The 24,753-nt window shown below is 39.2% G+C and overlaps 1 protein-coding gene across 4 annotated transcripts in view; it reads left to right on the forward strand.

The window, feature by feature from the left end:
• The window catches only part of sik3 (SIK family kinase 3), a 305,261-nt gene that overhangs the window by 267,848 nt on the left and 12,660 nt on the right, over window positions 1-24,753 (forward strand). For 3 of the 4 annotated variants that reach the window (XM_072593295.1, XM_072593296.1, XM_072593294.1), the window contains 9 exons: window positions 130-285; window positions 1,095-1,168; window positions 2,919-3,062; window positions 8,937-9,099; window positions 11,440-11,559; window positions 13,341-13,441; window positions 15,126-15,241; window positions 16,099-16,462; window positions 20,718-21,625. In XM_072593295.1, coding sequence (XP_072449396.1) covers window positions 130-285; window positions 1,095-1,168; window positions 2,919-3,062; window positions 8,937-9,099; window positions 11,440-11,559; window positions 13,341-13,441; window positions 15,126-15,241; window positions 16,099-16,462; window positions 20,718-21,625 — 2,146 coding nt within the window. The remainder of the gene's footprint in view (window positions 1-129; window positions 286-1,094; window positions 1,169-2,918; window positions 3,063-8,936; window positions 9,100-11,439; window positions 11,560-13,340; window positions 13,442-15,125; window positions 15,242-16,098; window positions 16,463-20,717; window positions 21,626-24,753) is intronic. The other variant, XM_072593297.1, reaches the window with a different exon arrangement.

Raw genomic sequence — 24,753 nt, forward strand, 5'->3', positions numbered from 1 at the left:
AATAGTAGAAAAATATCTACAGGCTGTTACAACTAGGCAGAAATATTTTACCAGTCAGGAAATAAGATTTTAGTAATGTTTGGTTATGTATTGCATTTTCTTCCTAAAGTTTTCTCTTGTCCTCCTCAGGAACAATCTTTGCTTCAGCCTCCAACTCTACAGTTGTTAAATGGTATGGGACCGCTCGGTCGCCGTGCTTCCGATGGCGGAGCCAACATTCAATTACATGCTCAACAGTTACTAAAACGTCCAAGAGGACCTTCACCATTAGTCACCATGAATCCAGTAAGTAGTGACACAATATGCAACCATGCAATGAATCAGCACCAATTCAGTGCCAATAAAATTTTCTTCTTTAATGAATTATATTGATACACAGTTGGTAATTTTGTAGGACATAAAAATGTTTTCAACTTGGCTTATAGTCCACTGACCACAGTTTTCTTCAGGATGGTGCTGACATTGAGCATCCAGTGAGATGTGTTAGTGGGCAGACTACTCACATGTCTGAGATTTTCATCCCTGTGCAGAGAAGCCCAACATTGCTTGTGTGTCTTCAGTCAGGTGATAGGAACTTGTCTTGTTAAGAACTATGAATGATCATGAACTTTTAATGCGGTTATGCAGCACAGCACTTAGAATCACTGTTTTACTCTCTTATATTTTGATCTTAAAGAAATGTTAAACAGGAGGAACTTCCATCGAGCCTACTTGTTCTAAGTTGTCCCAATCATGACCAGCATTGGTTTTCTTCTCTTACCAGCAAACAATCTATTGGACAATTTTGATATTAAATCTTAAACTTGGTAAAATAATTTAGTTTTCATGTTACTTCCAGTTAATAGCAGTAACTTTGAAGCCAGAATTGTTTCAAATCCTTAATGTGCATACAGCAACCATTTCCAATGCAGTAATTAAGCACGCATGACTGCACAATACAGTCACTTCAGATAATATTCCCTTTTTAAAAATATTGCCCACTGTCTTTCTAAGTGCTTGTGCAGCACTTGGTTAATTTCTTTTGTAGTTCCTCCATACCTTCTACATCATCTTTATTTTGTAGATAGTGTTATACTTGCTTCTTCTCCCAACAGCACGCTGTGCCAGTTGTCACACCAGTAGATGAGGAGAGCTCAGATGGAGAGCCAGACCAAGAAGCTGTGCAGAGGTATGTAACTGTAGCAGGGACATTTTTGTTATTGATCTCTTTCAATTTCCAGGCTATCCCCAGAAGAAGACATACATTTAGAATTGCAAGTACCTACTTCAACCTTTTGTAATATCTTTGATTTGGTGTTGAGCATCCTAAAACTGTTTCTTTGCCACCTCCCAAGCTGGGCTGGCCTCTCCATTCCATAAATGGCAGTTCATTCAAGGCCAAGTTGCCTGCATCTGACCTGTGCGAGGGATATATAGCAGGATCCATCTTGCTCACCCAGCATCCCGATCATAGCAACCTATTAATATTTAATCCATATTTTTAAATCCCTTAAAGGAATCCCCCTTCCTGTTTCTTGACTTTTATTACCTTCACCTCCATTGTAATTGACAACTATGCCTTCAAATGTCAAGATCTGTGTCTCTGAAATCCCTTTAAACCATTTCAACTCCTCACCTTGACCCTTCGTAAAGCTTACCTTTAGAACAGGCTTTTGATCACACCTCTAAACTTTCTTCACTTGATTTCAGTACTTTCTTTCTGATTTCACCTCTGTGAAGTGCCTATGTTCTCGGCACCTATGTAATTAATGCTTCTTAAATACAAGCTGTTGCTGTTTATGAAATGGATGGGTGGTTGAAGAGGAATTGGCAAATCCAGTGGACTATCTATGTTGAAATGCAAGAATGAAACCATTATTCAAAAAAATTCAAAAGTAAACCTATCAGAATACAAGTAGTGAATTGAGTTATTCCCAAGGGAGAAATAGCCATGTTGAAATTTGTGCTTTACTAAAAGCCATATATTTGATATGCCTGATGCTTTGAATGTGTCCGCAGTGTCACAGTCAATCTGTCAGAATGTACATGAATCACTTATATAATTGTTGCACAAATAAGCGTTATGATTTGCTTAAACTATCTACATAGTGACAAAAGATACCACTACCAACCGAACTAGCAACCCATGCATATTGGCCACTACGTGTTTTAATCATTAGTCTAGAACCATAGAAGAAACAAGTTATCTTGGTGACATGCAATTATTGTACATTGCGTGGTATAGCACAGTTGTTGTTGTTATACAGAATACAATTAGTACCTTATTATCCTAAGCAATACCACAGGATAACTGTTCATAGGTCTAGCTTGTATTTTAGCGCTGATAAAGATGTGTTATGTTAAAAATCATTATCTGTGATGCAGATGAATCAGATTGGTTTACACAGGCTTGGTGGTGGTGGGATGTCCAATGTGTTCTATAAGGCAGAATTTGAGTTCTGTGGCGCAGTATAAGGGTATGACCATAGATAAAGTCTTTGTATTTCAAAGAATCAATTTTCTTTCTTTTGGCCAAAATACGTTTAGTCTCTTACTGCATAAACGCAGTGCAGCATTCATTTTGCTGTTGGGAGCAAAAACAAAATAACTTGAGCAGGAGCAAAAACTATTGATGATAATACTTGCTACTACCTTTATTCTGGTGCAGATTCATGATCAGAACTCTCACAGAATGGAGTTGACCCAGTGAGAAGGGTGAAATGCTACTCAGTCTCACCATTAGCAATCAGTAACCTGGGAATGCTATCTTTGCATACAAAGAACCTTAGACAAAGAATAAATGTCACATTTAGAAAAAAAAAATAAGCACTGTAAAACTAAATTAAATTTAATCCTAATCTTTTAATTATTAGATATTAGTATCATAGTATCTATCTCACATAGATATATTTCAACTTAAATATACACTTGTGTTGCAGGTATCTGGCTAACAGGTCTAAACGCCATACCCTTGCAATGACCAACCCTACAGCTGAGGTCCCCCTAGATTTGCAGAGGCAGCTGGGACAGCAACAGGCAATCCGTTCACGGGCCTGGGTTCCTCACCCTGAGCAGCACAGCCGGTGAGTGGCTTTTGCACAGAAACCTCAGATGTTAGAATTGAACTACTGCAGATGTGCAGATTCCAGAGTGATCACTTCAAATTATTTTGACCTTTTTTTAAAATCTCCTGCGCCCATTAGAAATGGAAAGGAATTAACCTGTGCTGTTGCCTATCTGCCTTTCTGCTTTTAAACCTTGGCCTACTTAAGTCGCAAAGAAGATGATGTTGCACAGTGCAGTTGTGGCAACAGTCCAAATATTCAGTTCCACCTGAGTTTCCTGGAGAGTCTTGGGGAACTGTTTAAATGATCCCAGATTGCCCTCAACCAGTTCCTAACAACTTGTGACTGAGAGCAAGTTACCAAACCACCTTTTCTTTTAGAAAACATATTTAAACTGGAGAAGTGTTGAATCCATATTATTAGGGTGCATAGATTGCACAATGTATTTTACCATTTTGAAAAAAATGCATGAAACAAATCTTATAAAGGGGAAGATCAGAAGGAATTAAGAATTCTGAAACTATTAAATGGATAATCACAGAAAAGAAACACTTGCATTTAAAACCACGTTTCATGATCTTAAGATGTCCATAGCACTTTAAAATCAGCGAAATACTTTGAAAGTATAGTTATTTTTATAATGCAGTGGTAGCCAATTTGTACACACTGTGGTCCCACTAACAACAGTGAGATAATAACCATTTTGTGATATTGATTGAGGGTTAAGCATTTGAAATGATGTGTTAGAATCTTTTACATCCACTTGAAATTTAATATTTAATCTGAAAGGCAGCATCTTTAAAAGTGCAGTTTCCTCAGCCTACATTTTGCACTAAAGTCCTACAGTGGGATTTGGAACCAAGACCTTCTGATTTAAATGTGAAATCGATACCAAGTATGTCATGACAAATGATTATTTGAAGACAGTTTAGTCATAATATTTAAAAGAATAAACTTAATACATAGGGACAATAAAATAAAAGTTATGGGAAAGCGTAGGTATAGAACTTTTTTTTGTAGGTGGAGCACTGACACTGTATGTTTAATGACTTCTTTCTGTGCTGAAATTTTGATGAAATTCATTTTAAACCATATGTTGAATGACGTTTTAAGCCCATAACTATTCCCTGTCTTTTAAATCATTTTATAAAATGATTTTATGTTGTGTGTAATTTGGAAGAATATAGGAAAAGATGTATGGAAAGTAGAAGGAAGGGAGGTGAAATAGGGCGGGATTGGATGAGGAACAGCAAAGCCAGGAGGTACAGAGGAATCTCGGTTATCCAAACTAAATGAGCGGGCACTGTTTCGTTCAGATAATCGATTATTTGGTTAATCGATTCAATGCCGTTCCGTTAGGGCTCAGAATTTTTTTATAAAGTCTGCTCCCTGTTCAGGAGACTAACAGCAGCACAGTGCACGCAAACCCTCGTCCGCCCACTACCCGCCCACGGCACACCCCCCCCCCCCATCCCAAAAAAAACATGGTCCAACACTGACCACCCCCCCCACCCACCCCAAACCCTATCCAACACCACCCCTTCCCCACTTCCCCCCATTCTCCCCCCCACCCCCCCAAAACACCACTCCCACCCCCTTCCACCCCTGTCTAGGACAGCCGGACTGGACAACAATAACAAGATTGCTGCTTTTTGGGGGAGTCTTCAAATAGCATGTGCGCGTGTGCACACACACAAATTTTTACTGCAACTTTTTGACATCTCTGCCCTGTACAGGACAATGTTGGAGAGATTATGTGGAAAAGGGGGGGTTAGGGTACACACTTGTGTGAAACTCCAAGGAAGGTGTGGGAAGAGAGAGAAAGTGGGGATGGGAGGTCAGTTATTTAGAGACAGTGCCTGCGCTCCCATCAGTCCAGGACTGTTCTTGGCAGCATGTTTAATCACTACAAACAGAAGACCTGCTCAGTGTTGGACACATGACTTTGATGCAATGTTTCTGTCGGGACCTCGAAATCTCCTTCAGATAATTTGATTTTCAGATAATTGATATTCGGATAATCGAGGTACCTCTGTATTAACTTTATGGGAGGGAGCTGGTGTCAAGAAGAAAATGACTAGGATTGTAAGGTTGGTGGTTCTGTTCCATTCACTAAACAAGTTATTATTTCAATATGTTGGGTTCTCTTTTAATCCTACCGAACAATAACTCTCCATGGTGATTGTGAAGTCACTAATTGTCTTTACTCCTAATGTTGGGAAGGAAAAGGTGTTTCGAGGCAAGATTTTTTGGTCAGTACCGTTGGTTAGGGAAGAAATAGGACATGTTGATTTGCTCTGTGGATTAATGGATCAATTATCCTGTTTAGTGGCATGGATAGCTTCTGAAAAAAATATTAGATGGGTGGGTTGCAGAAGTGGGAAATAAGTAGAGCATCACTCATTATGAAAATTGACTCCAAATGTTTCAAGCAAATTCAACAGAGCTATGAAATAGCATTATAAAGGTACCACTACATGGAATAGACAACAGAATGGTCTTCACTGCACCCTCTCTAAACATATTTTCTAACTCGCTACGTTTAATATACATAAAGTACAGGATTTTTCATTCATTCTTCTAAATATGAGGGTGGGCATTTCTAAAGGTGATAGAAAAATCTCTCCTGCCTCCTACCACTCCCACACCGCTCTATCCCCAAGAGCAAAAAAGCCTGCCAGGCAAAGTGCCAATTAGGCACTTATATGGTGACCCTCTTGACCAATCAGGTGCTGTGGCTGAGATGTCTCACCCTGCCTGAAGTTGGATGCCAGCATCTACTGGCAGCTGCATCCAAGGTCCAGATTTGCAGCAGCCCTGAAGACCAGGACCAATGATAAGGTAAGATCAAGGGGAGAGGGAGGTGTTTGAGGCAAAGGGTTGACTTTGAATAACCACCCCTTTGCTCCCTTTCACATTGGGGTATGTGTGAAACATCTTTCTCTCTCTTCTCCCCCCTCCGCGCCCACACACCCTAAAAACAATGCAGACAAGCTGTCCTGCTTTCCCATTTAAGAAGACAGCCACTTCTCTCACCTGCCAGGAATGAGGTATTTGGGCTGATGATGGGTTGAAGCTTTCAAATGATTGATTAATGATGGCTTAATTAGTGGTGGGGCAGGAAGCTTGACCATGGAGAAGCAAATTACTGCAGATGCTGGAATCTGTTCTGAAAACAAAAAATGCTGGAGATCACAGTGGGTCAGGCAGCATTCATAGAGAGAAAGTAAGCTAACCTTTCGTGTAAAGGTGACTTATTGTCAGAGCTGACGTGATGTCAACACTGATGAAGTCACCTAGACTTGAAATGATAACTTGCTTTCTCTCCATGGATGCTGCCTGACCAGCTTGACCATCGACATAATTGCTAGGGGACAGGTATTACTCTAGTCCTTAACTACCTAATTTTTATTTTTCCTTCCCACCACATTGAAGTCAGGGAAAGTTGGAAAATCCTGCCTTTAGATTTTGCCATTTTTTAAACTGCAAATGAATATTGTTAATGTCACTTAGCATTACCTTAATCATTAATGATAATTATTAATATATTACTAATCTACTATAAGTTCTGTGAGTAATAAGCTGCTTCCTTGGAAAAAGTTTCAGGTACAAACACAGATCTCCAAACTCAGGCACATGGTTTATCCTATTTGTTTTACTTGAAACAATAATGCACAAAGGTTTTCATATGTATTTAGATATATTTTGTGGTAAAATGCTTGCAACTTTTCAAACCAAGCTATCCAAGCAAATCAGTTCAAATTTGACAAATTGCTGTTATATTTTTACTCACACCCTGCAACTTCAAATTATTTTGGATGCTTCTTAACTATTAGATTATTTTTATCATATCATATTTTTACCTTTTGCAACAAATTGACAGAACTAAATACCGAATGTATGTAAATTTGCAAACACTATTGATTATATTATCAAAGCTTGGATCAGTTACCAATACAGGGTTACTGCCACGTTGGAATTCTCAGTCTTGGAGATAAGTGACACAAATACAGAAGCTGTTAGTATCAGTAAGTTGCTGACTCTGTGCAAATCAATGGTTGTGTTATAACTTGGAATTCTATTGCTGATTTCACAAAATGTTTGGAAACAATCCAGGCATTAGTTGTTTTTTTTGAAGCATTATTTGAAAAAAAACGCTGTATTTTGTTTGATGCAAAATGCCCTTCATTCAGCTAGGAATTAAAAAATAATAATTTTGGCTAGATTTTGAGCACTTTCTAAAACTTTGTTTGCATCATGTATTTTAAAAATTAGTTTCCTAATATTTGCATGAAATAAAGACAATCAATTATCAAATGGTTATGTTTGGTTTCTACTGAAATAATAATAACATTTAACCTAATGTTCCTTAAGACCGTGCTACCATGATGAAAGAAAAGGATAGCTCTTGAGAACCTTAAGTTTTTACAATTGGTAAGACCTATAACTCTAATGCACAAGCTGTATAAATGAGTTATAGTTGTGTTATACACAGATGAAAGGACATACCGTGGAGAGAGATTAATTTTTGACTATTAATATTGAAATCTCTTCCACATTAGCAAACACATGATAGTTTATATGTGTATTTATAGCTATTTAATTTAGAATTGGTTAGTTTAATTATGTTCAATTTCCTAAATTGAGCTATTAGTTATGATTTTCTTTAAATGACAAAACAAATTATTTTATCATTTGAAGCTAACATTTTTGCATGTAAAATTAGCTCCTAACACAAAATAGCTTGACCTGACATTTTATTCAAATACTTTCCCATTTTTTTAAATGCTTGAAGTAACAGAGTGCATGGACCTTAATCTTGCAATGACATTGTTAGATAAGGGAACTGATCCTGAAAAGCATTTCTTTGCAAAGAACCCTTGTCCTACTTCCTTTCAATTTACTCCACTCCTGCACTTTGGCTGGGAAAAGGGCCCTTTAAATGATTTAATAGAATCATAGAACTGATTAAAGCTTTTCAGCCTGCCATGTCTGAAATGGCTTTCTGCAAAGCAACTGAGCAGTCCCACAAACTGCTCTTTGCTCATGGCCCAACAAATGTCTTCCCTGAAGGTGTTTATTAATTTCCCTTTTGAAAGACCTAATTAGATCTGACTCCACCAGACCCTAAAATAGTGTATTATAGATCCTAAATTGTTACATTTAAAAAATCTTTTCGAGCTATTGACCGAAAGAAGAGTCATGTAGATTTCAAAATGTGAATTCCATTTGTCTTTCCACAGATGCTGAATTTCTCCAGCACTTAGTTGTTCTTCCATATGTTGGCATGGGGGCTTTTTGATTCACCTAAGTCCGTGTCCCTCTATTTATTGATTGTTGTACTAATGAAAACAGTTTCTATCTACTCTATTAAGGCCCCTATCTATTCACTTTCTCAATCTAGATCCCTCGTAATTTTGATCATCTTCATCGAATTTCCTCTCAACATTCTCTATGGGGAGAAACCCTAGCTTCTCCGACCTATTCACATTGCTGATGTTCCTCATCCCTTGAATTATTTTTGCAAATATTTTCAGCACCCTCTCTCTCTCTCAAGCCTTTGCATCCTTCCTGAAATGAATTTTATAAAGAAGTTTACTTTGTTTAAGAAATAATTTTTTATGTTACATAGCTGTTTCTATCCATTCTCGAATTGGTTAATATAACTTCACTTAGAGGAAAATAAGTAGAGAAGTTGTGAATAATTTGCAGAAGTATGTACTTGGGATGTGGAAAGAACCTCTTTAGAATCTGAGGTAGCTTATCATGTTTTGAAGTGCAAAAACTGAATGAAATAAAGTTGAATCAGAATTTGAGAAGAAAAAGGTATAGTACAGCTTAATTTTTGCAGTTGCAGAGGACACTTTGTTTGAAAATTATGCTTTATTTCAGTGTTTGCTACAAAGACCCCAATACCTTGCACCTTCCGACAGAAAGGTTCTCTCCAGTTCGCCGTTTCTCAGATGGTGCTGCTAGCATCCAAGCATTCAAAGCCCACTTGGAGAAAATGGAGAAAAGCACAACCACCAACAGTAGTATAAAACAACTACAACAGGTACTACAGTATTCCACAGAATTGATATGAAAATGTCAGGCTGAGTGAAAAATGTATCTAAAGCTGTGAAGTACAGCTTAATATTCTCACTGGCCATTAACAGAGATGGCAAGTCTAATGAGAAAAGCGTATTATCCCTATCCTAAAAGCATCTTTTGAGCCTGAAGAAGGCCATATATGATTAACGTTTCCACTTTAATGTTAAACAATATTTTATTATTTATTGATTTTTTTTTAGTTGTTTTAACTTAAGTGCTTCACTAGGAAGCTCACCTCAGGATCACCGAAGCAAACGTCATCGTAAGACGATTCCAGATTTAATTGTTGGCTGCATCAGGAAAGAAGCAGTGGTGGACAAAGCTGTTGTAGTTGCTGTTTTACCTTTGAAAATCACTTCTGTTTTTGTCCTGTTTTATCCACTGCCATTTGAACTGAGGGTGTGATTACTCCTTTTGCTAACTTCTTGGAAAAAGTTGATGACAGAACAAAAATGGTAATTTAACAAGAAATGTTCCAACTCCTAATAATATTTTAATATTTATCTGAACAAAGAAAAACCCAACACAGGATTTCTCAGTTTAGGGTACCAATAATGGGAACTATTCCTCAACCTACCTGTTATTGCCATATAGCTTGATTTTTGATCTTCTTCCATAATTGAAATTTGCTAGTGTAAAGATGGTATGTTTATATTTTCTGTATTTTTGATTGTGGATTTAAATTGGAAAAGGACTGTTTTAAAAACTTACTATTGTATAAAGCAAGGACTGTGGAAGGTATTGCTTCATGTTTTGAAAGCAAGCTATCAGCACTAATTGTAAGTGTTATTTATACTGTTGTTCAACCAGCAGTGAATGTTTATCTGCAGATAAACTGGCCAAAAGAATGTGTACAGAATGAGATTTAGCAATTTTAAAATATCTAAAGCCTGAAGAAGTTTATTTTCCCTCATGAGTCACTGTAAATTTTTAGTTTTAAGGAGTAAGTCAGAGGCTTTATACGTTGTGAACCAGAACACACTATGTCCTGTAAAGAAGTGGAAGTACCTGAAGAAAGGAGTTGGGAGGAGCAGCAAGCTTACCCAAAGGGCTCATTTCAGCAAGCTCTGTGGAAAGAAACTGTTAAACTGCCTTCCCAGTTTTCTCCCTCCAATAATTTTTATGCCTGTGTGTGTTGAAGGAGTTTTATAAGAGGTTAGAGTTTTAACTAGTAGAGTTATAGGTTGACAGTTCATAATTGTTTACCTGTAGCTAAAATCTATTTATTTTAATAATAATTCCTGTTCAGTACAGAAACCTTGTCTATGGTTCCTGTCAACCTGGATCTAAAATCCCTACTACACTGGGGAATTTTATGTGCTTTTATTAAATGTTTAACTTTTGTGACATCTGGAGGAATACGGCTCTTGATTTCCAGAACACTACACCAATGACACGTGGCAGTTAGGAAGAGGCTTCATTTGGATCTGAAGCCTATTATAGTTGAGTAATTACTGCCTCAGTCTGAATGTGAGTAGATAAAACTGTAGTGAGATGTCATCTGTTTGTGTCGGCAATATGGGTATGTTACTCATAAAAGTTGCCATGTCTATTTGAGCTATAAAGTGTCGACGTAACCTAAGCATTATGGAGCTCTTGGGATTCATGCAGTTTGTCATAGGATGTTTGAATTTGAGAATAGAAACAGTTTTAACAATACCTTGCAGGTCACCTGCATGATTGCCTGCTAATACTTAATAAAGCCAAAACAACTTATGGAATGGAACTTACCATAGTATAGTTGCAATATGGCATGGTGACTCACTGATTAGCACTGCTGCTTCACAGGTACCCGGTTCAATGCTGGTTGACTGTCTGTGTAGAGTTTGCACATTCTCCCTGTGTCTGCATGGGTTTCCTCCATCTCCTCTAGTTTCCTCCAACAATCCAAAGATGCACTAATTAGGTGGATTGGCTGTGCTAAATTGCTATAGTACCCAGGGATGTGTAGGCTAGTTGGATTAGCCATGGTAAATGCAGGGTTACAGCAATAGGATAGATGTGACACAATGGGCCAAATGGCCTTCTCCAACACAGTGGGGATTCTTTGATTCTGTGTGTTGGTCAGTTAGCAGGCTATTTATATTTTTCACTGAAAGTAATCATTTATCACATGTTTCCGATGCATGGTTTATCTAATAACTTGCAAAAAAAATGTCAAGAATGCACACTAGTTGCCTCGCCTCATAAACAGTGTTTCTGATTTTGGATCTCTATCGACCTGGATCTTAGAGTAATATTTTAGAAGCCTTGATAATTGGCCCTCTAAGTGACCATTATTAAACTCTACTTGTATGTTTAGGAATGTGAGCATTTGCAAAAGATGTATGGAAATGCCATGGATGAAAAAATATTTGAGAAGACACAGCAACAACACATACTTTACCAACAAGAGCAACAAATTCTACACCAACAAATTCAGGTAGGATAATCATTTACAATGACATACCAGTTTTGCTTTAAGTGTGTGCACTGTTTTGGCAAGATTAAGAGTGATCCAGCATTCTCCTCTTCTAAAAATAACGTAAATCTGGAAGGCATGCTTTACCTCCCCAACCAAAATATTAAAAAAACAGTTTCTGTGGATTTTGGTTGTCTTGTAGAAGTGAGGAATTAATTGATTAGGTAATTTATCAAGGAACTACACAGTAATTATTACTAGGAAGCATATGGGTGTGTAAAGAACTGGACAGATCAGCCAGTTTTATGCATATGTTAGCCCTCATTTTACATTTTTGTAAATTGGGTTTAAAGTGTTTTATGAACAATAATTCAGATGTTTTGTGTTAGTATTATTGAATTATTCCATGACACAAATTAATATAAATACTGCAACAAAATAGGAATTTAGTGCTACAATTTGAATTATTGAACAATTGTGATTATCATGAAATATATTACACAGAGGCCAAGCTAACTGATCTATTGTTTAATATTTTCTGCCTCCATCCTGTCTCAAATAGAAATGTTGTATTTTCTACTTCCTGGTATGATGGAACCTTTCCTGACCTAGAAATCATCTGTTCTACCATTAATTTTGCAAAGTTACATGCTTTTTCTAGTATTCCAGTTCACTTCAGCTAACTCAGTTTTCATACTCACATATTAACCCTTATTTAAGTTTAAAATACTAGTCTTAAACCCTCCTTGTGTCTTTCAAACAAGACCTAAAATTAAATCATATTGTGGTTGCTGCATCCTTGAGCTGCCTTTATCTGTAGTTATTAGTTAATCGTCTCATTACTCAGTGAGCCTAATATAACCTGCTTTTAGGTTGATTTCAGAACATAATACTACAAGAAACTGTATTGAACTTACCATCCAGGTTACTATGTCTATGGTCAGCTGGGTGTATGATAAGCAGATTTTATATTTAAATATTATCATGAGGCTGTGTGCCTCATTTTAGCCACATACAATTGAACTTTCCTAGCCCTTGGGAAACAAGACATCTTAAAGGAAGAAACAGAGCTGAATCCGTAAGCTTTATGACACTGTGGATGAGGAGAAGTGGGAGTGATACTTCCACGTATTCTAGCCAAGTTAATCTCCTTATCTGCCCTGACCTACCTCCCTTCATTGTACCACTCCTCCTCCACATCTAGAATTGTCATTCAGACTTCTCCAGTTTCTATGTATATAAAATCATCCATGATTATTGTCTTCCTTTTATCAGAAGCACTGAATATTTCTTATTGTATGTTTAATTCTACTTTGTGGTTACTATTAGAGGCCTGTAGACTACATCCCCACTCATGACTTCTTGCCCCAACTATTCCTCATCTTCACCCGAAAAAATTCTATATCTTTACCTCCTGAATCAAGGTCATTTCTATTGCATCAATGTCATCTTTGTTTTAGAGTACTATTCCTCCACCTTTACTCAGTTTCCTATTCTTCTTAAATGTTGTATATCCCTCAATATTCATAGTGTCATTGCTTGTCACTCTGATTACCAGTGATCCATGAAATGAAGCTAACAACTGGTAAATTGTACTCTCAAACTCTACAAGGGTTCAAAACAGTGGATTTTGCAACCCAGCAGAAGTCAGTAAAGTGGAACAAGGTCTACAGAATTATATAATTTAATTTTACTCCACTACAAATGTTAAGTAAAATGGAAAGCAATTTCCTTAAGGCCATGGCAGTAAATCAATATGTTTTGACTTTGTTTAACCATGTTGTATCACATACTGCCTACAGGAATGTATTCGACCAGCTCAACCTTCACCGCCATTATCAACTGCATCATTGGTACAGCATGTGGAAAACCAACCAGCATTCATTACCCACCAGCTGCAAAGGTGAATAATTTGCAAGTATAACACAGTCTGTACTGTTTGTTGAGTGGGCACATGATAAGCACATTTGATATATTTAAATATTACATTGAGGCTCCATGCCAACACTTTAGCGACATTTGGCTGGATATGCTGGCTTCAGGGAAACATAGCAGTTAAAGGGAAGGAGAAGGGCTGAACCTATAAATTAAGGACCTTTACAGCACTGTTTGTGGATCAGAAGGAGAGGGAGCATTTTCTCCAGGCCTAACAAGGTCGTCAATTTAATCTCTCTATCATATGTCTACTGGCAATCCAGAACCCTCAGGCCTCTCTGTGAGACCCCCCCCCCACCACCTGTGTAGAAGACACACACAGACACATACACGCACCCCTGGTCAGGTGCCTACTCTGACATGGAACCACAACTTCTGAACACGATGGGATCTCTGACGTGAGCATAAGAGGTATAGATAATAAGTTTGCAGATGACACCAAAATTGGAGGTGTAGTGGACAGCAAAGAAGGTTATCTCAGATTACACCTCAATGATAAGGTCCTCAGGAGTTTTGCTGAACAAAGACACCTTGGAGTGCAGGCTCATAGCTCCTTGAAAGTGGAGTCGCAAGTAGATAGGATAGTGAAGAAGGCGTTTGGTATGCTTTCCTAACCTGGTCAGAATATTGAGTACAGGAGTTGGGAGGTCATGTTGCGGCTGTACAGGACATTGGCTAGGCCACTGTTGGAATATTGCGTGCAATTCTGGTCTCCTTCCTATTGGAAAGATGTTGTGAAACTTGAAAGGGTTCATAAAAGATTTATAAGGATGTTGCCAGGGTTGGAGGATTTGAGCTATAGGGAGAGGCTGAACAGGCTGGGGCTGTTTACTCTGGAGCATCGGAGGCTGAGGGGTGACCTTATAGAGGGTTACAAAATTATGAGGGGCATGGATAGGGTAAATGGACAAAGGTTTTTTTCCCTGGGGTGGGGGAGTCCAGAACTAGAGGGCATAGGTTTAGGGTGAGGGGGGAAAGATATAAAAGAGACCTAAGGGGCAACTCTTTCACTCAGAGGGTGGTACGTGTATGGAATGAGCTGCCAGATGAAGTGGTGGAGGCTGGTAGAATTGAAACATTTAAAAGGCATCTGGATGGTATAGGATTAGGAAGGGTTTGAAGGGATATGGGCAGGTGGGGTTAGATTAGTTTCGGGATGGACAATTTGGACCAAAGGGTCTGTTTCCATGCTGTACATCTCTGTGACTCTGCCCTCCTTTTCCTGTCAACGTATCTGCTATCGTTGTCTTTAGCCTTGAGAAGCACGTTTAATACTTCCGTTGTTTAATTTGGAGTAACACCAGTGTTCTTAGAACTGCATTTTCTGAAATATTGATTAAATTAACTGAGAACATTGTTATATTAATTTATAAGCTCATCACCCAATACAGCAATCACAGCCTGTCAGGCGACATATTCAGAATCTATTATATTCAGCACTGATTAGCTTGTGGCTATGTATCGCACAAGTTTGTTAATTTCAACAAATTTTATAAAAGTCACGAACTTATGGTGAGTTATTATTAAATAGGATCGTGGTTACTGAAAAGTTTTTAATGAAAGCATTATTTCCAGTTTTAAAAAGTGATGATATTTGAAACTATCTGTAATTGCCTCCAAATTGTAACACTGAAAAATATTTCATTTTGTAGGTTACAAATTCAGCATGAACAATCGAGTCCTCCTCCCAACCATCCCAACAATCATCTCTTCAGCAAATCTAATAATAGTCCTCCTCCTGGCACTGCGGCCATCATGCAATCCAGCAGTAAGCACTTTCCATGCTAATTTTGGACACCAAAATTAACCAGTATAAATAATTTTTGCACTTTTATGATTTCAATTTATAGATTATTTCCTTTTGAAGCTGATAAATGGATTTGCCAAAATCAAGGTCACTCCAAGATGATATGCTTGTTAAATGCTGTTTGAGATCTAGTCAATACTTAGCAGTACATTCAGTATTCCTAACCTGAACTATCCAGGTCAGCAATTGGCTTCACAAGTTGCTGCAAGCCATTGTCTTTAGATGCAGACTAGCAAGATCTTGTCTTGTGGAACTGTTGGTAGGGTCCCTATCTCTGACCAGAGGCTTTGGGTTCAAGCCCACTTTCCCACAGAAGACATGTTATAATGTGATCTCACAGGTTGATTACTGAATATCTCTCTCTCACTCTCTCTCTCTCTCTCTCTCTCTCTCTCTCTCTCATTCTGTCTCTAGTTCTCTCACTCACACACACACACTCTCACACTCTCTCTCTCTCGCTCTCACACACACACTCTCACTCTCTCACACACACACTCTCACTCTCACACACACACACTCTCACTATCTTGCTCACACTCTCACTATCTTGCTCACACTCTTTCTCTCTCTTCCTCTTTGTCCATCTCTCTCTCTCTCTCTCTCTCTCTCTCTCTCTCTCTCTCCAGATGCTGTGTGTGCAAAAATATTTTGTTTTATTTAATTTATGGATTCACAGTTATTGTTCAGCTCTTTGAAACTTTATTTGTAAAGAAATGTTCCCTATTTAATAAGTGAATTGCCTAGAACTATTTAAAGGGCTGGATTTTGTCTCTAGATTGTGACATGCCTGAAATGTTTGCTTGTTCTTAATTCCTTAGGTTGTGTTTCTTCTCCATCTCAGTTTCAAGGCTTAACATCCCAACATGCTTTGTTCCAGCAGCCAAGCAATAGTCCCCCACCCCCAAACATTAATCTGCCTCGAATGAATTTACAACCCGGGTTGTCTCAGCAATCACAAACACAGCAAGTTACAATCCAAGTCCAAGAGCCAACAGACATGCTCAGCAATAACTTGCTACAAAGTGCTGGGCAGACATTGCATGCCACACACCCCCGTGGAATCATCAGTCCAAGCAATCATCTTCCTCTCCAACAGAGAGGGTTGCACATGCCATCTCTTGGGCTTGGACAACACAGAGCCTTAGCAAAACAACTGAGTGCTGACAGTGCAGAGACAAGCAGGTAAGATTGATTATGCTTGAACCTAATTACTAGGTGTTGATGGTCTATACATCTTCAGAATCTGGGTGTGGTACAAAATAGAATATTTTTCTCGAAGGTGTCTAAAATATATCTTTATATCACATGGAAACCTGTTCGTACCATAGTTTTAATATGACATGTTAATTTTTTTTAAAATGACCCCATTACTCATAATTCTGTAAAATCACATTTTTTAAGTTATCTACTTAAACTGGTGAATAGTGAACTTCCAATTGATATCACCACCTACTGTGAAATACGATTTGTGTAAATTTGCTTTATGTTGTATTGCCACCCTATTCACAGTGATAAAGTAGGATATCGATCAAGAAATTTTTTTGAGAAGTTAATGGAGTAATACAGTTACACTTGGGGAGAGAAATAGAGTTAGTGTTTTGAGTTCAGATTTCCAGCATCCGCATTTCTTTGTTTTGTATTAATTTAGTTAATGGATGGCTTTGAGCAATTTGCTTGAACAGAATTTGAATGTTTATGGGAAAAGAGATTTTGTTGAAGCATTTCATCTTACAGGAAAATTTATAAGAAATACCAAGTAAAAGGAAAACAACATTCATACTATATGAGAGGGGAGTGCTGATTGGTTGGCAAGTGAATCCTAAAGGCCAGAGGTGTTGCTTTGTAAAAATACACTGGCTAATGATGACTGACATTAACTGCCAAGCTTTGTTTCAGTTGTATTTCAGGTTGACCAACTTTGATTGGTCAGAACAGCCTTGGGAAATGATTCAGAGAATACCTGTTATCCATTTTACTCAGTTGAAACTGATGTAGTGTGTGTACATGTGTATTTGGTTTGTAAAGAACAGGAGACTGAATTAATATATGTAGCTTTCAATATCTGCAGGTGTGTCATTCTGTGAACCTGACTGATAATTCCGAATTGTTTTTTGTTCTTTTAACACCTCTGAAAGTTAAAGTACAAATTTTAGCATCAAAATAGCACTGGATGCCTTGTGATTTCTTAATGTGATTTAAATTATGACATGATTATTCAGAAAATATGAGGGGAATTTTAACCCCTTAAACAAGGCAGGTGTAAAACTTTTTAAAAAATCTCAATCTCAAATATACATTGAAACAGGCCATTTCCTGTTCTCATGAATGAGGGAGAGATTGGGAGGGGTTGGCAGATGCATTGTGGAAGGTAGTGATGGTGAGGAAACCGGTCTGTTCCTATGTGGCAGATTGACCATATAACTGTCTGCAGTCTTTACATTTCAGTTCCATTTTAAATTTAACCCTGACCAACTGGATTTCAAAAGTGTTGCTAAATGCAACAGAAACAAATGCTGCATAGAAGAGTTCAGTGCATTTCCAGCACTGCTTGTGGGACAATAGGAAAAGGCTGGCTTCCTTTCAATCCTTACCCCAGTTGAATGTCACAATCCCAACACAACATCTTTGATCGCTGATTCATCCCTACTTCCTTATCTACCTCCCAGACATTTAACACCTTCTCCCCTAATATATGCCCCTAGCCTCCAAACCATTTTCTGTGCATGCCGACAGCTTGTTTACCATGAGGGGCTATGCTTTTTTTGCCATTGTATTCCCAAAGTTTCCAGTCAATCAGGCTAGCCTCCAGAGACAATCACGCTTGAAATGAAAAGCTTGGCATTAAAACTGTACAATATTTTGGGACCAGAACTCCTTGCTGCCAGTTGGAAATCCTGCCCCAATAAATATTGGGCATCTCTGCATTCCAATGCCAGGATGAGTTTTAACGCAACTGTTCTTTGGGTCTAGTTTCCAATTGTAATAACATTGTTAAGGTGAGACATTGAATGGAAGCTGGATGCTTCCTCAGTAATAGAGAGAAAATTAAAATGCTCTTAAGCTATTTCAATTTACCTCCTAGCAACTGAGTCAAAATCAAGATTAGACTTGCCAGTGGTATGTTGCTTTGCCACATATTTTAATGGGGGATTCAACATTACACAATAAGAATGAAGGAAAATTGTTTGAAGGTCGTACTGAAACACTGTTCAAAATCTCTCCTCTTGATTGCTGAATAGTTGTTATACTGCTGAGTCTTGGAAGGGTTTTTTTAAGGTTGGAAATCTTAAAATTAACTAACAAGTTGTCTTATTGTTTGTTGGAAATAGGTGTTGCTAAGTAAGCCAGCATTTTCTCATCCATCCTTTTTCTGGAAAAAGTCGATGGTGAGCTTTCTTTAGATTAGATTCCTTACAGTGTGGAAACAGACCGTTTGGCCCAACAAGTCCACTCCGACCCCCCGAAGAGTAACCCACCCAGACCTACTTCCCTCTGACTAATGTACCGAACACAGTCGGCAATTTAGAATGACCAATTCACCTGACCTGCACATCTTTGGATTGTGGGAGGAAACCGGAGCATCCGGAGGAAACCCTTGCAGACATGGAGGATGTGCAAGTTCCACACAGTCACCCGAGATGGGGATCGAACCCACGTCCCTGGCACTGAGCCAGCGTGCCGCTCTAGAACCTTTGCGGTCTTTGAGATATAGGAACACCCACCCTGCTGCTGGTTGTGGTAATCAGGAAGCTTCCTTGCCTATGACCTGATGCCATGTGACTTATGGGATCTGGAGTCAATGTTCACAACTCCTAGGGTAATTACTTCATGACTATGTGCCACCATGCTTCCACGTTTGATGAGTATATCCTGCCAGCGGGACATGATGTACCCAGGCATACTGATTATGGTGGAGGCTGGGACATTATCTGTATGATTCTGTGAGTATGACTATGTTAGGTGGGTTCATACTAGTCTGCAAGACAATCTTCTCAATTTTGGGAAAATCACAGATGTTAATAAGCAGGATTTTGCAGGGTTGACAGGGCTATGTTCACATCACAATTCTGGTGTCTGTGGCAATGCCAATTTCATCCAATATCATCCCTTTCTTTTGACTTTATAGCAACAAATGTCAGACAGAAATGAGTGGCTTGTTTGACAATTTCATAGCCCATTTCAGAATCAACTGCATTTGAATCTATATCCCCAGTATATTAAAGAACCCAAAGAACTGCTGGAAGTTCGAAAGAAAAAATAGAAATTACGAGAAAAACTCAGTAGATCTGCCAGCATCTGTGGAGAGAAATCAGAGTTAATGTTTCGGGTCTAGTGACCATTCTTCAGAACTGATGGTAGCTAGGAAAAAGGTGTTTTTGATGCAGAAGATAGGGTGGGAGGAGGGCTTAGAGCCTAAAGAGAGAGAAAAACAATTGGACAGACAAAGAAGTGGATGACAGTCAGCCTAGGAAAATGAATAGTTGTTCATGGGGATTATTAGTGGCTAACAATGGGATGTGTGTAACAGCAGACCGTGTGATAACGTGTTGAGAGTGTGGTGCTGGAAAATGCACAGCAGGTCAGGCAGCATCCAAGCAGCAGAAGAATTGACATTTCGGGCATAAAACCATCATCAGACTGTGTGATAACGTGACTTGATGTGTCGTGGTGGGGAAAAGCTGAGGAAGGTGCTCTAGTCCTAAAATTGTTGAACTCGATATTCAGTCCAGAAGGCTGTAGAGTTCCCAAATGGAAAATGAGATGCTGTGCTTCTAGCTCGCAGAGCTTCACTGGAGCACTGCAGCAAGCCTGAGACAGAGATGTTGGCAAGGGAACAGGGTGGTGTGGGACAGGAAGTGACAGGAAACAGGATGTTCATCGTCTTTTTTGTGGACAGAACATAGGTATTCTGTGAAGCAGTCACCAGGTCTACATTTCCCCAAAGTAGAGGAAACCACGTGAGCAGCGAATGCAGTCGACTAGATTGAGTGAAGTGCTGCTTCACCTGGTACATGTGTTTGGAGAGGGAGCAAGTAAATGGGCAGGTGTTATACCTTCTGCGGTTGCAGGGGAAGGTGCCTTGAAGCTGTAGGGGGATGTTGGGAGTGGACCAGGATGTCCTGGATGGATTGGTCCTTGCAGAAGCCTGACAAGGGAGAGGTGGGGCATATGGGTCTGGTGATGGCATCCCACTGGAGATGGCTGAAATGGCAGCTCATGATCCTCCACATCGGTGAGGACAAGGGAGACCCATGAGCAGCAGTGCTGCAGCTAAATATGGCAAGTTATGGCCCATGAAAACTGTAACTGTGTTCACAAATGTAATAAATAAGTACTGACTAGAAGCCCACATTACTATACTATCTGATTAATATGTGACTCTCCACCAATTCATAACGTCATCAATTGTCTTAAACTGATTTCTGTTTATTTTCAGTCGACCTATCAGTCGATTCTCACCTTTGAGTTACGATCAGCCGCACTTGCACCCTCATCTTTTCCAGGAGCAGTTTCGGTGTGGAACCAACAACTTCAACCAAGCAGCAGCGTTTTCCCAACCCATGAAAATTGCACAGATGGACCCACTTTTAAACTATAACAACATGGCTGGTAAAGCTCTCCTGCAGCATGAGCAGCAGCAGCAGGATCTCACAGCTTCATCACTACATCAGGCATTGCTTTCTCCAACGCCATCTGATTACACAAGACACCAACAAGTTTCACAGCAGTATGGCCATATGATCCAGGGTTTACTGTCACCCAGGCATTCATTGACAGGGCAACAGGACCTGCGCTTACCTCATATCGAGACGGCACATTTCTTAAAACATCACCAGCGGCAGCAGCAACAACAACAGCAGCAGCAGGAATATGACTTGCTGAGGCACATGAACCAAGGGGTGGCAGATGCTGGGAGCATGACTGCCAACCTATGCGGGCAGCAACAGACTTTATCAGATCACCAAGCATTAAATATGCCTTATCAAAGTACAGAAACGTATCATCAGCACCATCGTTTATTACAGGTCAGAGGCCAAGAGCATATTCCACAACCCCCTTCATCATCCCAAGGACACAGTTTTGTCCACCATCCTCCGTTGATGCATTCGGAGAGTATGGAAGAGGACTGTGTAAGCGAAGGGAATAGGGAGGGGTATCAGGACAATACAGACTGCACTGACACATCCACCAAAGCCTGCCAAGAGAATCCAGTACTGCTTAATGCTATTAGATGTAGGGATGCAGAGACACTACTAATAAATATGAATCATGTGCATGAGATGACACAGCCTTACAGTCATCAGCCAGGCCCTGGCTTTGCCAGAAGCAAAGTGCCAAGCAGAGGTAAGAAAATATATTTGTGCTTAGATAGCCTTAGTTTGCATAATAGACTTTTAATTACCCAACTCTTTGTTTTATTAAACTTGGAAAAACTACAAACTTGGATTGTTGTCTACTCGTAATGAATTAGCAACATTTTCTGATAGGACCTCCAATGTAGACTTGCTCATAAGCTGAATCTGTGTGGATCTGCTCCAACTGTATATTTGTTATTACCTGCTGATTTCACAGAATTCATTTAAATGTTGATTTATCACTGACAGGGAAATGTATTTTTCAAAATTCACTTGGATTTTCGGTAAAACATTAATGGGATGATACACCAGTACAATACCGAGGAAATGCAACATTTTTTTTAGCTGTCTTTTAGATGAGATAGTATACCAAGCCACTATATACTCAGTTCATGGGTGCAATCACATGGCATTATTTTGACAAAGAACAGGGAGTTATCCTAAGTCACCTGACTAATATTTATCCCTAAACCAAGAACCTTAAGGAGAAGTAGATGATTGAGTCAGCTATCACATTGCTGTCTGTAAGAGCTTGCAGTGGTGTTTTCTACATTACATAAGTAACTACACACCCATAAAGTACTTAATGGCTAATAAAGTATTTTGGGATGTCCTAAGGTTGTAAAAGGCCAATATTATATATTACTGGTGTGGAATAACTGCTTAATACCCGAGATCTCTCACACATTTTAAAAAGTTGGCTTTGTTACATGGCATCTACCTGTTGCAGTAGATACAGCATGAATGTTGATGTAATTTTACCTTAACATGCACTTTCTCTGTTAACTATTAAAATCAAAACATTAATGAATTCAGCTTTCATTGACATGCGCACCATTCACAAACAATGAGAGAAATTTTACTGTTTTGGAGGTGGGGGGGGGTGGGGCGGGGCGGGGGTGGTGGAGGTGGAGGGATCACACGGCATCATGAAATCAGCTTGCTCATCCCATTTCTAGATTGGAGATTAGCCTCCCACTCTCTGGTCAGAATCATAGTCACTACGCAAGGCAGTGACTAGATTTTGAGTGACATGAGCCAGAAATCTCATAGAATGATCTGGCATTTGGATAAGTAGGGAATCCTGAACGGAATTGCAATTGGAGGAAAGGGCGAATTGACCAAGGGGAAAGGAAGGTTTCATGGTGGGTTCTAACAGAGAATCCTCCCAGCCTTGATTAAAACCCCGAACATTATATAACATCTCCTTGCTTTTTAGTATGTTCAAACCTTTGTACTCTCTTTCTATTGGGTTTGGTCTGCCAAGGAAGCCATCAGGGCTTTATCATTGCAGTCCTGGTTGAAGATTGCGGTTAGATTCTGATTAAGTCATTAGGACGCAATCTGTATACTTAATCAAGACGTGCTGGCCCCTGCTGAATTTGTTTGGCACCTGCAATTTAAAATTGTAGTCATTCACATTAAGTTGGTTAGGGGTCACTCTCCCACTCCATTTTGCTCACTACCCTGCCTGTTTCTGGCCACTAACTGTTAGAATTCCCCTCAGCAGATATGTAGGTTAGGTATGCTCATTATAAATCATGGCACACAATCCTACCAAGCTACATAATGATGAAGTAGATATATCTGTGTTCATTACCAATTTTATGTGGTGTATAAAATGTATACCAAGTAGTGAGGTATCAAAGAATCACAGAATAGAAAAGGAGGGCATTTGGCCCATTATGCCAGCTCAAGCTATTAAATAATTCGCTAAATCATTACCCAATACCATTCTCCTGCTTTTCCTTCATATCCTTGCGCACTATTTCACTCTAAATAATTATCCAGTGCCCTGTTGAATGCCTGAATTGAACCAGCCTGCTCCAAATTTCCAGGCACTGTACCCCATGCCTTAACTATTCACTATGTGAGAGAGTTTATTTTCTCGCATTACGTTGCCTTTTTGTACGTCATTTTAAATCTATGCACTCTTGCTCTTGATACTTTTACAAACAGGAATTGCTTCTGCCTACCTACCCAGGAATTACTTGAGACAATTTCTCAGTAACCTTGCATTAACAGCAACAATTTTTTTTCGTAACTTTATCAGGATTAAAATTTGGAATTTGCCAGTACAAAACCATACCACAGCAGTTATTTAAGTAAAATTAACTTTGCATTTTGTTATAGATAAGGTCCAAGTGATTATTGAAACAGTACAATCTGCATTTGGGATTCAGTCGACAGTGATGAATCAGCTGAGGTTTTGCTAATTACTCCAGGTTTCCATTTTTTTTGGTTTATTAAAACATGTAAATCAGTGTGATAGGAATCAAAGCTATAAATTGAGGTTTTTTAAAATCAATTAACTAAAGGCCCATCAATGTAAAAGGCAGGTTGTAAAGGATTGTTCAGAGCATCTTTATGTGTGACTTGTACTACTTTTTATATCAGAGTCATAGTCATAGAGATGTACAGCATGGAAACAGACCCTTCGGTCCAACCCGTCCATGCCGACCAGATATCCCAACGCAATTTAGTCCCACCTTCCAGCACCCGGCCCATATCCCTCCAAACTCTTCCTATTATATACCCATCCAAATGCCTCTTAAATGTTGCAATTGTCCCAGGCTCCTCCACTTCCTCTGGCATCTCATTCCATACACGTACCACCCTCTGTGTGAAAACGTTGCCCCTTAGGTCTCTTTTATATCTTTCCCCTCTCATCCTAAACCTATGCCCTCTAGTTCTGGACTCCCTGACCCCAGGGAAAAGACTTTGTCTATTTATCCTATCCATGCCCCTCATAATTATGTAAACCTCTATAAGGTTACCCCTCAGCCTCCGACGCTCCAGGGAAAACAGCCCTAACCTGTCCAGCCTCTCCCTGTAGTTCAGATCCTCCAACCCTGGCAACATCCTTGTAAATCTTTTCTGAACCCTTTCAAGTTTCACAACATCTTTCCGATAGGAAGGAGACCAGAATTGCACGCAATATTCCAACAGTGGCCTAACCAATGCCCTGTACAGCTGCAACATGACCTCCCAACTCTTGTACTCAATACTCTGACCAATAAAGGAAAGCATACCAAACACCTTCACTATCCTATCTACCTGCGACTCCACTTTCAAGGAGCTATGAGCCTGCACTCCAAGGTCTCTTTGTTCAGCAAC

The sequence above is a fragment of the Chiloscyllium punctatum genome, chromosome 23 (genome assembly GCF_047496795.1).
Source record: "Chiloscyllium punctatum isolate Juve2018m chromosome 23, sChiPun1.3, whole genome shotgun sequence".
Classification (NCBI taxonomy): domain Eukaryota; kingdom Metazoa; phylum Chordata; class Chondrichthyes; order Orectolobiformes; family Hemiscylliidae; genus Chiloscyllium; species Chiloscyllium punctatum.